This window comes from Malania oleifera, chromosome 6 (genome assembly GCF_029873635.1).
Source record: "Malania oleifera isolate guangnan ecotype guangnan chromosome 6, ASM2987363v1, whole genome shotgun sequence".
Lineage (NCBI taxonomy): Eukaryota > Viridiplantae > Streptophyta > Magnoliopsida > Santalales > Ximeniaceae > Malania > Malania oleifera.
This window is the reverse complement of record NC_080422.1, coordinates 112,463,819-112,477,622: the sequence shown is the minus strand read 5'-3', so window position 1 is coordinate 112,477,622 and position 13,804 is coordinate 112,463,819. Positions and strand designations below refer to the sequence as shown.

The window sequence follows — 13,804 nt, the reverse complement described above, 5'->3', positions numbered from 1 at the left end:
GTTTATTCGCTAGACGATGAGCACAAAGTTTCTTTTAGAGCCCACAATTAACCATGTGACATTCTCAAGTTGTGATGTATTATTCTTCTAACTAGATGGTTTCTTATGCTAAGGTGAGAATGTGATGGAAAGATTTATACCCTTACAAGAACACCAAGTGAGTATCCTTCTCAGTAAGCACCTTGAGGAGCGCTTGGGGGCAAGCTCTTGACATCCTTGAGGGGCTTTCGTATGGGATTCAAAGCCCCCATGGACGACCCATTGGAGAAGGAGATCTTGACTAAGGTTGGGACATGCACCCATGTTGGCCCTTGGTTATGCTCTTAGGCAATGTTGTCTTATAATTTCAAAGCCTGATTGACGACCCAATGGAAAATGTGGTCTTGACTCAAGGTTAGGGGGTGCACCGTGTTGGCCCTTGGGGGTGCAATTTTGTCTTATAGCCGATTGGACTACAGAGGAATGTCAATCCTTTGTATGTCTATCTCAAATAGTGTATTGTATCACTTCCTTTAGCTTTGGGCATTCAACTTATGGGTGGTTAGTAGCAGGTTCACTTACACGAGGATTGTGTCGCAGGGATGAGAATGTGCTTGCAAAACATGTATTTAACACCCCTACTCTTAAATCATTGTTTCTTAGTTATCTCTTTAGTTGGGACAAGTGTTGTCATGCCATTGAGTTGGATACATGAGCAGTTCCATGTATTTCAATGATTAAGGCTGGACAAGTCCGATGATTAAGGCTGGATGGGACTTGGTGTAGTCCTATTGCCGCATGGCTGTGACTTGGTCACATGTTGTGCAGATTAAGGTCGAGATAATCCTCATGGACTTGGAAATCTGTCGCCCCTTGACGCATGGCCTCTGGACAAGTAAATCACAGCAATGAAGTTGGTTGCAATGGATAATATTATGCTTTCTTTAAGTAATCTCTCCGCCCCCCCCCCCCCCCCCCAACCAAATTGTTGCATAATAAATAATTTCTATATCTATCAAGTAACTGAAAAAAAAAATCTTGCTTTTATTTATTATCCTATTTTTCCCGCCCCCCCCCCCCCCAAAAAAAAGGTTCCTTGTGTATTCAGTACAAGATCTGTATTGTGATTGGGAATTTGCATTTTGCTGCAGATCATATGATGGCAATGAAGATGATCAATCAAGCACATGTCCGAGGGGGAAGAATAAGGTCTTTTACTTCTTATTGTGGAGGACTCCCATCCCCTGCAGCTGCAAATAACCCATTGGCATATAAATTCAGGTATTGCGACTATCTGGTGTGAATAAAAATATGAACTTTGACTTTCTTGATATGTACCAGATTATTTTTTCTTGGGACATCAAGCCAAGCATTCATTCATGTGGAAATATGTTTCTTGGGACACCAATCATCCTTGCCCTTCTATGAGGCAACAAAAAGTCATACCCTTTTCAGCTAATAATTTATATTGGTGCAACCCAGAAGAAATACTTATTACTTTTTTCATAAGAAACCTGAACTTTAAGAATAGTGGGCATGAACAAAAAATGTACCTCAATATTTGTTCTTTAACATTCTGAAGCATGCACAAGAGTCGACCTGTTGCTCTCTGTTGGACTACGTTGGTTACAATTGCAATAATGTTGACCTTCTCATGTTTTTTAGATGCCTATTGACTCTGTATATGGAATTTTAATGTAGTTCCAACTGTTTTTCATCTTCTTCATATGCATCTCTCTCTCATGAAGACATTATATTCAGTTGATTGTTTTCTTCCCTGCTAAATAATTGTTATAAATTTTAGCTGTCTCATGGAAGAGTTAAATTACTTGCTTTCAAAATTATTTCAGTTGGAGCCCTGCAGGAGCTATTCGAGCTGGGCGCAATCCTGCTATTTATAAATTGCATGGAGAAACTATACATGTCAATGGTGGGTTGCCAACAGTATTCTAGTGACAAGTGAAAGTCTCTCTCTCTCTCTCTCTCTCTCTCTATACATATATGTATATATGTGTGTGTGTGTGTGTGTGTGTGCGCGCGCGCCCACGTGTATGCGTTAATTTGATTTTTTAAGCATACAAATTATGTGCCATATAACATACACAAGATCATGTGTTGTGACATTATCAGCATGTATCAGTCACTTTCTGGGCATTGTTTAATCATGTAACTTGTTTTATTTTGATTGTTAGATGTAAGATATATTAGTTGGATGCCAACAGTCAGATAAATCTCTAATCCAAGTCTGTGTGTGTATATGTGAATTTTATTCTCTGATATTAATTATGTGCCATCTAATGCACTTCTTGCAAGCATCCATATGTTTTTATGCCATTGACCAATAAAATGTAAATAATTTTGTCAATTGGAAAAATGTTGTGTAGGTCATGTATTGTATTCTCTATTGACTACTCCAATGTTATGAAAAATACATTATTTAGTTTGAAAAAGGATTATATGTTCAAATTCCACTGTTTTTCCGATTTATGGTACAAACTTGCAGGGAACAAGCTTTATGATTCAGCTTTTAGACTACGCATACCTGACTTTCCAGCTTTCGCATTGGAGTGTCTTCCCAATCGTAATTCTTTAGTATATGGAAATCTATATGGAATAGAGCATGAAGCATCCACCATCTTCCGTGGAACCCTCCGGTATGAAGGTAGACAGGTTTTTGGGCTCTTGATTTGTAACTTTTATTGCTAAAAACTATAGATTGTATGATTAGACTGAATGCTCAAAAATGAAGTGCTGCTAAGAGGACTTTAGTCAAATTGAACTCGAAAGGTTTATAGGTTTACAGAATTTATAAACTAATATTTTGTAATAGGGTTTGGCAAAATTATGGCGACACTTGCCAGCATTGGTTTCTTTGATATTGACGATCATCCAATTCTTAAACATGGTAAGAAACCCACATTCAAAACGTTCCTCCTTGAACTTCTCAAAATCAAAAGGGAGGACTCTAGGGGAACTGTGGTTGGAGAGGAGGATATCACACAAAGGATCATTACACTAAGAGCTTGCCAAGAGCAAGAAACTGCAATTAAAGCAGCCAAAGTTATCATGTAAGAATTGATAATATGGCGTATGAATATTGTTTAATTATCATTGCATTGGTTTTTCTTAGCCCTTATATATTTCTTTTCTATTTTATCTGTGACCATTTTTTCTATGATGTAACAATAACATCTAGAACCGGTTTTTCATGTTGGATTAGGTTTTTGGGACTTTACGAGCAGATAGAAATCCCAGCACCCTGCCGTAGTGCGTTTGATGTAACCTGTTTCTGCATGGAAGAAAAATTAGCATACAACAGCACAGAACAGGTATTTTCTATCATTGCATATAACTAGATCTGTGAATCTTTCATTCTTATCCTGAAGCATATTGACTCCTATGGTTGTGGATGTGTTCTTTTCCATTTATCATAATTCAAAATTTATTTTCTTTACCAATGATGTTTGGGGGCACATATATTGGTGGCAAGCTTATTGGCTGCTGTCGTCAACCCCTAGGCTTAAGTTCTACCACCTTTGCACAAATCATCTTCCTAAGTAATGCAAGGGCACAGGGCAGCATCTGAGAGCAAACCACGGTTTTGCAGTGCCGGCCATTGCTCTTCTAGTACAACTAATGGGATTGGTTCACAGTATTAAAAATATTTATAAAAAAGAATGATATTCTTGAGAATTTCATTTCTAGTGTTTGCTTCATGAAAATATTTTTATTTGATTTATTAGATAAGATTCTTAGAAATACATACAAGATTCATGTTAATGTTTGGTTGAATATAAAGATCTTAGCAAGCAAGTTAAGAAGAAGACCATCATACACGTGAGATGTGTATAATCAATGTAGAAGAATAATTATATTTTTAACATAAAAATCTATTAAGAGTGTACTTAAGTAAGTCCCATGTCCTCAAATTTCAATAATCATAAATTTAAAAAAATCAACACTTAAATAATCCAATTAACCAAAATTTTGAAGGCAACATTGTCTAAATATAAACCTTTATATTATATTATTATTAAAAAGTTATAATATTATTCTCATTTTATTAATAATTTTAAATATAATAATAGAGTATAATAATACTATATCAAAGTAATAAGATAATTTGGTCCAAAAAATAATATGGGTAGAATCGCTAAGTACTCCTTTGAGTTTTTTGAATATGATATTTCACCCCCTATGTTTTTAAAAACTACCAAAAAAATCTTTTTGAGGTTTAGATCTATTGACAATATGAGCCTTTTGCTAGTTTATCGTTCGTTAACCATTAAATCTATGTTCAAAAATAAGTTTTTATTAAATTGAGAAAATTGGTTAGTGTAATGTTTTGAAAATTGAATAAATGAATGGAAAATATAATTGCTTCTCGATCTTTCTAATTTTATCCAAGCTACTATATTATTAAATATGGGATTTAATCAAATTCAGAAAGTGATTCGCAATACAACCAATTGGTCTGATTTTTAACTTATAGTTTATTTTTTAAAGATATAGTTAGTCATTTAATTTGCATTGAAATTGTGTATAACAAATTTTGGAACAATAAAAATATTTAAGCATTTTTTTTTGAATTATTAGATTATTTATTTTTCATTTGTTTTTTTAATTTTTTAAAATAATAATTTAATTATGTTGTCGTGCTTATGTTAATTAGCTGGTCTGAACTAGTCGGACTAGTTAACTCAAGAATTAGGTGTCCAATTTACTTATAAGTTTAATTTTCAAACATATTTTGCTTAGCTAAATAATTTTTTTCAATTTAATTAATTAAATTAATATTACTTTCTTAATTTATTACAATTGAATAAAAACAGGAAAAATTTTCATTTTATTAAGAGTACAATTTATTTTTTTTCACATTTTGGAAGATTCATTTTTTCAATAAATTTAAATTTCGAGGATCAAATGAATTTTAAAAAGTTGAGGTGATTATGGATTTTACCCAAATAAGAAGAAAACTTACAAATGTGGATATGGGATGCTAGTTTTGTTAGAATGTCTGCCATATTGAATTTCAATACACCATAAAGAAAATGTCTAATATGCTGCGCCAATTCCTTGGCAGCTACAGACAGCTGAAAAATAATCATGGAATACATAAATAACCCAGTTCCAGTTTCTGTTAATCATGGTAATAGTATTTAATTTTCAAAACATATTTTGCTTTACTAAATAATTTTTTTAATTTAATTTATTAAATTAATATTATTTTTTAAAGTTATCATAATTGAATAAAAAAAAGTATCATTTTATTAAGGGAAATTTTTTTTTACATATAGATCAACCAATAAAAATTCATTTTGTTAATGGCTTAATGCAACTTGTGTTGTCTATGGGTCAGGACATGGTGCTTTTGCATCACGAAGTGGAAGTAGATTTCCCAGATGGACGACCTTCAGAGAGCCATAGGGCTACTTTATTGGAATTTGGGAGGACCAATAATGGGAAATCAACAACGGCCATGGCTCTCACTGTCGGGATTCCAGCGGCAATAGGGGCACTGGTACTTGATTCTTGTTACGCATCTGCGCAATGTTATGTTACAAATATTGCTTTCATCTGATTGGATAAAAAGTGGTTGATTTTATCTTGGTTGTCGTGACAATCCTTCATGTCTTTACTTTAATAAAGGATTCCCGTTCTACAGACTTTTCATACGTATTAAGATTGTCCATCCATGAAAATGGAGATCTTATAGGAAAGGGTTGAAATTTTTCTTATTTATGTCGAAGTTAATTATTTAATTTAATCATTTCATCAAAATGCAAAGCAACCTATAATTACTAGTGTTGTGATTCTTTTTTTAAAATAAATTACTAATTTAAGTCCTTAATTCTATTTGTGTATGTTTATGTTTTAACTCCATTCAACCCTTATCACCCTATTTATTGTCTAATTCTTTCAAATTTTCATGTACACTAGTACATCATACAATTATATATCATGTCGTATTGCAGCTTTTACTTGGAGACAAGATCAAGACAAGGGGTGTTGTACGACCCATTGAACCCGAGGTGTATGTGCCAGGTAATTGCTTTCGGTCAGTTTTGTTTTGAACACTTATTCCCCCTTGTTGACTGCATTGTACGCTATGTTTCAATCATATGGCATGTTTTAAAAACATTTGTTAAGTACACAAATGAAATAATTAATGCATGTTAGTTGCCATGTGAAGTTGATTACTAATATAACAATGGCGCTTCCGAGACGCTGAATTTGTGCACCATTGTTTACACATTTGTCAATCCCGTCATTATGTTACACTGCCACTCTGGTGGAAGGCCCGTTTAACTGTCATTATTAGTGCTGGGGACTCGAGAAAATGACTTTTTTTTTTTTTTTGCAGCACTGGATATTTTACAAGCTTATGGTTTCAATGTCATGGAGAAGAGCGGGTGATATACCAATTAATTCATGTTTAATTGCAGATTTTTTACTTTGCCGTTCTAGAAGTTGTCATTTTTTTCCCCCTTTTTCCATTCCCATCGCGTGGCAAATTGATGAAAACAAGAAAAACGTTTGTTGATTATGTAATGGTTTGATTCAATCTAGATCATTAATGGCAGAAAAAACCAGATTATTGTTCACTTGAAAATTTTCCCTTGATATTATTCTTACTGTAAAATTTAGCAGAATGATTCGAATGAATGGAAATTTTCTCATGAAGATCAGTTTGGCTCAAAGATTTTGTTTGAAAAAAAAAAAGAGAAGGTAAAAAAAAGAAATTTATTTTTCATCATATCATATATTAAATACTATTAAAAACAAATAATTTTTTAATATAATTAAAAAATAAAATATTAATGATATGTAAAATTAAATTTTAATTTATTAATTTCTTGTACATTTCTTTTAAAACTAAACATAAAAAAAAGTAAACTCGTGTTTTTTTATGAAAAATGCTAAGAAATAGGAAGGAGGATATGAAGGAATTTATTTCTTCGGGTTTGAATATAGTGAGAATAAAAATGTATCAAATTACTATATATATATATATATATATATATATATATATATATATGTATATGTATATATTTGTTTTGCAAATATTAATATTTATTTTTTTCTTAATTTTTAATAAGTTAGAATATATTTTCTTTTTTCAGTTGTATCTAGAAAATATAGTGAAAAATAAAATTTTTCTTTATTTTTCTCAATCAAAATATTAATATAATTAAAAAATAAAATATTAATGATATGTAAAATTAAATTTTAATTTATTAACTTGTTGTACATTTCTTTTAGAACAAAACATAAAAAAAAGTGAACTCGTGTTTTTTTATGAAAAATGCTAAGAAATAGGAAGGAGGATATGAAGGAATTCCTTCTTCGGGTTTGAATATAGTGAGAATAAAAATGTATCAAATTAATATATATATATATATATATATTAATATTTATTATTTTCTTAATTTTTAATAAGTTAGAATATATTTTCTTTTTTCAGTTGTATCTAGAAAATATAGTGAAAAATAAAATTTTTCTTTATTTTTCTCAATCAAAATCCTTGATCCAAACAAATTAATAACATTTTCTAAGTTCTAAATGAGTCCTCAAAATTTCAAGGAAAAAGGTTTAATATTCATTTGAGGTACTTAGTTTATTTTAATTTTTTTATTTTCCTTCCTTTTCATTAGTGTTTTGAAGAACCGAAAAAAATGGAGGCATAATATAAAATCGCGGCCTCATTAAAATGGTTTGAAAGGCAATTGCCAATATTTTAATTTAAAAACGACAATAGCTTTGAGTATTTTTGGAGTTAATAGGACTGTACCTATACTAAATTGAAAGTAATTCATCTTGCATCCCACATCTATTGGGAGACATAGTATTGACAGATATGAGATGTTCTCCAACGTACAGATGACAACAATTTGGTTTGGGTGGTGGCGGCAACATTGGTGGATCCCTCAAAATGTGTAGCCAAGTTAAAAATCAAATTAATAATGATGTTTTTTTTTTATTATAAATTTTTAGGTTTTTGCTTTAAAAAATCATAATATATTGGCCATGCGGTTTATAGTTTTGGAAGTTGCAGAACTGAAAATCTTCTGCTACGCACATGGTGCCGACCCGTAAGGTGCATGAGTCATCAATGACGACTTCTCAACAATGAAATTTTGAAACAAAGCCAAATTAAGGGGTGGTGAGCCCAATCGTGATGGCAGTGTGGAGAAATATATCATAAAATAAGAGATTCAGAGAAAAAGGATGACTTGGTAAATATTTGTGTCAATTGTCACTGGCCAAATTCCAAACATAAGGTGCATGAGTCATCAACAACGACATTTCGGCAATGAAATTTTGGAATGAAGGAAGATCAAGGGGAACCGAGTCCAGTCATGATGGCAGTATGAAGAGAAAAGTATCATAAAGTAAGGGATTTTGAGAAAAAAGTTGACTTGGCAAATATTTGGACCAATTGTTATAAGCCAAAATTCACTATGTAAAGGACTATATAACAGTAGTTGCGTACACTGGTTTCTTTAACTAGTCAATTGAAAGTAACCATAAATTCACCACAAGATCAAGTTCACAAGCATTGAATACAAAGTAAGCGGAAGCAAAAAAGTAAATATAAATATAGACACAATTTAAATAAATAAGGCAATCTTCTTTACAACACCTTCATCGGTAGCGTGTGTCTTGCAAAAGGGGCTACTAAAATAAGTATAATTATGAAAACTGGTGAGTATTTACAATAGTTGATGAACACTCACTCTCCTCTTCTCAATTCTTTCCTAACTTGCATCGCAAAGAGGAACTTGTTGATGTTTTCTTTCTTTGCAGTAGCTTGCACCATGCAAGGATGATCTCTTATTAGGAAAAAAGTGTCAACAAGTGTAATTAAAACCGCCCTGGTTCACTGTAATAATTACATTCCAAATATCACTTAGAACTCACTTATTGAAATGACAGTGAAATTATAGATAACTCTAATATCCACCATAGCACGCGTTCTTTTCTTATTGATCGATAGATCCACAAAATATTAATCCTTTAGCTTGGGCAACTTTGAGTTCTTTCTTCTACCTCTCCAACGCATTAGTAATCTTGTCGTTCCCATTCTTGGGTTTTCCTTATCTCTGTTGCAGGGTAAAATTAGCAGGGTTGCTCCTTCGACTTCCGCTGACTTGAAAGGGGAAGAGAAAAAAGGCTTGGAGGACCCGAGGTGAACTCCGGGGGATCACTCCGATGCCTAAGTAAGAGAAATGTTTTTAGAGAGGTTGAATGCAACAGTAGAATGAGTTGAATGACTTACCTTAGCCTCTTCCTTGCCCCCCTTCTTATAGGAGTTAGAGTTGACCCTTTGGGTGATTTTCCTTTATTGCGCAGGGCTTGAATTGCTCCCGGGTCATAAAGTATTCGCGCATATCACTCGACCATTTAAGCTGCTGGGGTAGATCTCTCCTCCTCTTTATTGAGTTGGAGTTGATTGCTCTCGTTAGATTGTTTGACTTCCCGGGAGGGGGGGGGCGTGGGCCAGGTGTTGTCTTGCTCTTACTGGCTAGTTTATTTTGGGCATATCAGTTGTCCCCCCTTAGTTTCAAATTTCTGGATGAAATTTTGAATCTGCACTCTCCCCCCGGAATATGTAATGCTCCCTCCTCCTCTTCTTCTTCTTCTTATTTCTTTCTCTCTTCCAACTCTTTTTTTTTTTTGGTGTTCCGAGCTGCTTTGTGGAGGAATTTTACAGAGTTGTTCTGAGTTGGGGAGAATTTTCTGAGCTGATGTTCCGAGCTGATGTTTCGAGCTGGGGAGAATTTTTTGAGCTGATGTTCCGAGATGAGGAGAATTTTTCGAGCTGATGTTCCTAGCTGGGGAGAATTTTCCGAGCTAATGTTCCAAGTTGGGGAGAATTTTTCGAGCTGGGTAGAATTTTTCAAGCTGATGTTTGAGCTAGGGAGAATTTTCCGAGTTGATGTTCCGAGTTAGGGAGAATTTTCTGAGCTGAGGAGAATTTTTCGAGCTGATGTTCCGAGCTGATATTCCGAGCTACTTCATGGAGGGCTTTTACCGAACTGTTCCAAGTTAGGGAGAATTTTCCGAGCTGAGTGTGGAGGAGATTTTTGCCAAACTGATCTTATCGAGCAACTTCATAGAGCAATTTCTCGGAGCAGGGCTTGCCGAATAAGTTTTCCGAGTAGTTCGTGCCGAGCTGCTTCATGGAGCGAGTTTTGTTGTACTGATTTTACCAAGCAGCTTCATGGAGCAATTTCTCAAAGCGGGGTTTGCCGAGCAGTTCGTGCCGAGCCACTTCATGGAGCGAGTTTTACCGAACTGATTTTACCGAGCAGCTTCATGGAGCAATTTATCGGAGCGGAGCTTGCCGAGCAAGTTTGCCAAGCAGTTCGTGCCGAGCTGCTTCATGGAGCAAGTTTTTGCCAAACTAATTCTGCCGAGCAGCTTCATGGAGCAATTTCTCGGAGCGGGGCTTGCCAAGCAAGTTTGCCAAGCAGTTCGTGCCGAGTTGCTTCATTGTGCAGATTTTGCCAAACTGATTTTACCGAGCAGCTTCATAGCCTTTTATGCCTATTGAGTCATACTCGTCTGCCGGTCTGTTTTTGGCCTTCCGAGTCGTGCTCGTCAATTTGGCCTTTGAGCCTAATGAGTCGTGCTCATCTGTTGGGCTGTTTTTGGCCTTACGAGTCGTGCTCGTCATTTGGGCCTTTGATTCTTAATGAGTCATGCTCATATGATGGGCTGTTTTTGGCCTTCCGAGTCGTGCTTGTCAGTTTGGCCTCTGTGCCTAATGAGTTGTACTCATCTGCTGGGCTGTTTTTGGCCTTCTGAGTCATGCTTGTCTGTTTGGCCTCTATGCCTAATGAGTCGTGCTCATCTCCTGGGCTGTTTTGGGCCTTACGAGTCGTGTTGGTCATCTGGGCCTTTGATGCTTAATGAGTCATGCTCATTTGCTGGGTCGTTTTTGGCCTTTCTAGTCGTTCTCGTCATTTGGCCTCTATGCCTAATGAGTCGTGCTCATCTGTTGGGCTATTTTTGGACTTACGAGTCATGCTCGTCATTTGGGCCTTTGATGCTTAATGAGTCATGCTCATATGCTAGGCTGTTTTTGGCCTTCTGAGTCGTGCTTGTCATTTGGCCTCTATACCTAATGAGTCGTGCTCATTTGTTGGGCTGTTTTTGGCTTTACGAGTCATGCTCGTCATTTGGCCTCTGTTCCTAATGAGCCATGCTCATTTTTGGGCGATTATTGGCTTCACGAGGCGTACTCGTTGGAGAATTTGTCAGCCTATGCGGCTGAAATAGCCTTCCCCTTTGATGAGACATTCTCATTTATGGAGTGTGTCAAATGTCTTTTTCGAGTTGATATCGTTGTCTCTTTCGAGGCGTCTTTCTTACCTGCAAAATTATATTGATTGCATTTATATTAGTCGTACCTTGGGAAGCTGTGAATTGTTGGTATTAGTGCCATGTCGGCGCACCTCTGAGGATTTTCGTTCGTACGGGGATCCTTTGTGTCCTTCCTCTCAAGATGCAAACCCCTTTTCTACAGTGGAGCTCTCTCAAGATTCTCACATTCTCGGGGATTCGTGCAGGCCTTTCTCTATAAAGGCAGGCCTTTCTCTCCTTTTTGTAGCTCGAGTGCGCCACATTCTTCCGAGTCTCTCCCCTGTCGAGCAGGCCATATTGAAAGATCTATGGGCCTTAGTTCAGCAGGGGATTGTCCCTCACGAGGAGCTGCTCCAGGAGCGAGTTCTCGTGCAGTGGGGGATCAGCCCTGTTTCCTTAAGTCTTGTCTTACCTTTGATTTCTATGATATGTACTCGGATACTTCTGCTTTTGTTGGTGTTTTTATCCCCTCTCTTATTTTTACAGATATGGACTTTAACAATACGAGTCTCTCATGGGGGAAGCCAAGAAGCAGAGAGCGAGTAGGAGTAGGAAGAAAAGAAGAGAGCTTAAAGGAGAATCATCTCAAAAGGACGTGCCCACTGCGGGTGATAGTGAAGCTCCTGTTGGGGAGAACATTACGGCACCTCCTCCGAGGCCTACGGCTAATACTGAAGAGATTTTTCAAGAGCCGATGCATTCTGCTTCTGCTTTACGCAGTGCTATTCACGTCAAAGATTTCGTGCAGGCTCAGTGTTCCCTACCCGACGTTCTCTCGGCGCAGATTCGGCATACCACATACCAGGTCTTATTTTACTTAATATTTTTCGGCCATAATGCTTTTCTCCTTAGGCATTACTTTATTATCTGTTCTGCCCTTTGCACTTCTTCTCAACTAGCGACAATGGCCTTAGCCCAAGAAGAGAAGGTTGCCGAGATGTACCAGCAGACCTTGGATGCCAGTGAAAAGTACGTCGTTACTCAGAATGAACTTCATGATGTTGAGATCCGTGAGCACACCCTATAGGTTGAGATTGAGTGTATTTATAGAGAGGAGGTACCTGCCAAAGAGGCTGCCGCTGCTGCTAAAGCCTCCCGAGCCGCAGTAAAGGAGTATAAGGACTCCACACAGTTCGTTATGGACACCTCCAAAGCTACAGGGTGGGGTTCAGGAGGTGCCGAAAATAGGTCAAAAACAAGCACCCTGACCTTCCCCTGGACGGTGTAAGCTCACACGGATATGGCAACGAGAGTTCCGAATCCAGGGAAGATCTGGGCAAGGAAGAAGATGGGGAGGAAGAGGAAGCTGGAGAGGGGAGCAAGGCAAGCTAGTCGGCTGGAACTTCACTTGTAGTATATATATTCTTAAACTTTATTGATGTAATAAAATTGCTGTAATCGGAACTTTTATTACTGAGTTGCAAGAAACGCTCAAAAACTTTTATTTCGTTTGCTACTTGTTTTCCCCTTCTCCATCAAGAGCACCTGTTTAGCATATCTTTTTGTGAGCTCCACTACTATCTTCTCCGCTAGTGGATCCTCCAAAGATCACCGCAATTTCCCCTACGACCTACTCTTCCTTCTCTTGTACGCTGGGCCTCCTCTGCTCAAGAGGTTCCCTTTGTGGATCTTCTTTCTTTATAAACTTTGATAGGTATCCCTTTCTTATTAGGGCTTTGATTTCTTTCTTCAACTAGATGCATTCCTCTGTGTCATGGCCTTGATCCCTATGGAATGCACAGAACTTCGACATGTTTCGCTTGTGAAGAGGTGTTCGCATTGGTTTGGGCCACGAGACATAGTCCTTCTTTCTAATTTGCATCAGTAATTCAGAGCGCGGTACATTCAGGGGTGTGTAGGTGGAGAACTTACTGGGTTGCCCTCTTATCTTTGGGCTTGCGTGTAGTGCACTAGTCTCGTTTCTTTTCGCGGATCTATAGGATTCTCCTGTCTCCCTGCTACTACTTTTCATTTTCCGTTCTATACAACTTCCTCTTTTGTCCATCATCTCCTCCAGGTTGATGTATTTTTGTGCTCGAGCCATTAGCTCCCCCATATCCACCGTCGGCTTTTTCTATAGAGAGTATAAGAAACTTCCGGGCTGAAGAGCCGTTGTCAAGGCTGCTAAAGCCACCCCCATGTCTAGGTTGCGGATTTCTAGGGTTGTCATGTTGAAGCGGTGCATGAATTTCTTTAGAGTCTCTTGCTCTCCTTGCACCATACTCATGAGATGGCCCGTTGTTTTAGCGATTCTCCAACTACTAAGGAAGTGGACGGTGAACAGTTGTTCCATCTCTGAGAAGGAACCGATCGATCTGGGTCGCAGAGTTTGGTACCAGTCTCTGGCAGTACCCTTAAGGGTTGTTGCAAAAGCTTGACACATGATAGTGTCGGGAGCACTTTGCAACTGCATCACCATCCTAAAGGTGTCTAGATGATCAATTGGGTCAGACAG

At 37.0% G+C, this 13,804-nt stretch overlaps 1 protein-coding gene across 3 annotated transcripts in view; it reads left to right on the top strand.

The window, feature by feature from the left end:
• Positions 1-6,584, top strand: part of LOC131157283 (alpha-aminoadipic semialdehyde synthase) — a 125,890-nt gene extending 119,306 nt beyond the window's left edge. For 2 of the 3 annotated variants that reach the window (XM_058111306.1, XM_058111307.1), the window contains exons 18-25: positions 1,131-1,260; positions 1,830-1,909; positions 2,483-2,641; positions 2,810-3,047; positions 3,200-3,308; positions 5,339-5,500; positions 5,955-6,024; positions 6,344-6,584. In XM_058111306.1, the coding sequence (XP_057967289.1) occupies positions 1,131-1,260; positions 1,830-1,909; positions 2,483-2,641; positions 2,810-3,047; positions 3,200-3,308; positions 5,339-5,500; positions 5,955-6,024; positions 6,344-6,396 (1,001 nt within the window). In that variant the 3' untranslated portion in view covers positions 6,397-6,584. Of the gene's footprint in view, positions 1-1,130; positions 1,261-1,829; positions 1,910-2,482; positions 2,642-2,809; positions 3,048-3,199; positions 3,309-5,338; positions 5,501-5,954; positions 6,025-6,343 lie in introns of those variants that run through there. The other variant, XM_058111308.1, reaches the window with a different exon arrangement.
• The last annotated feature ends 7,220 nt before the right edge of the window (positions 6,585-13,804 follow it).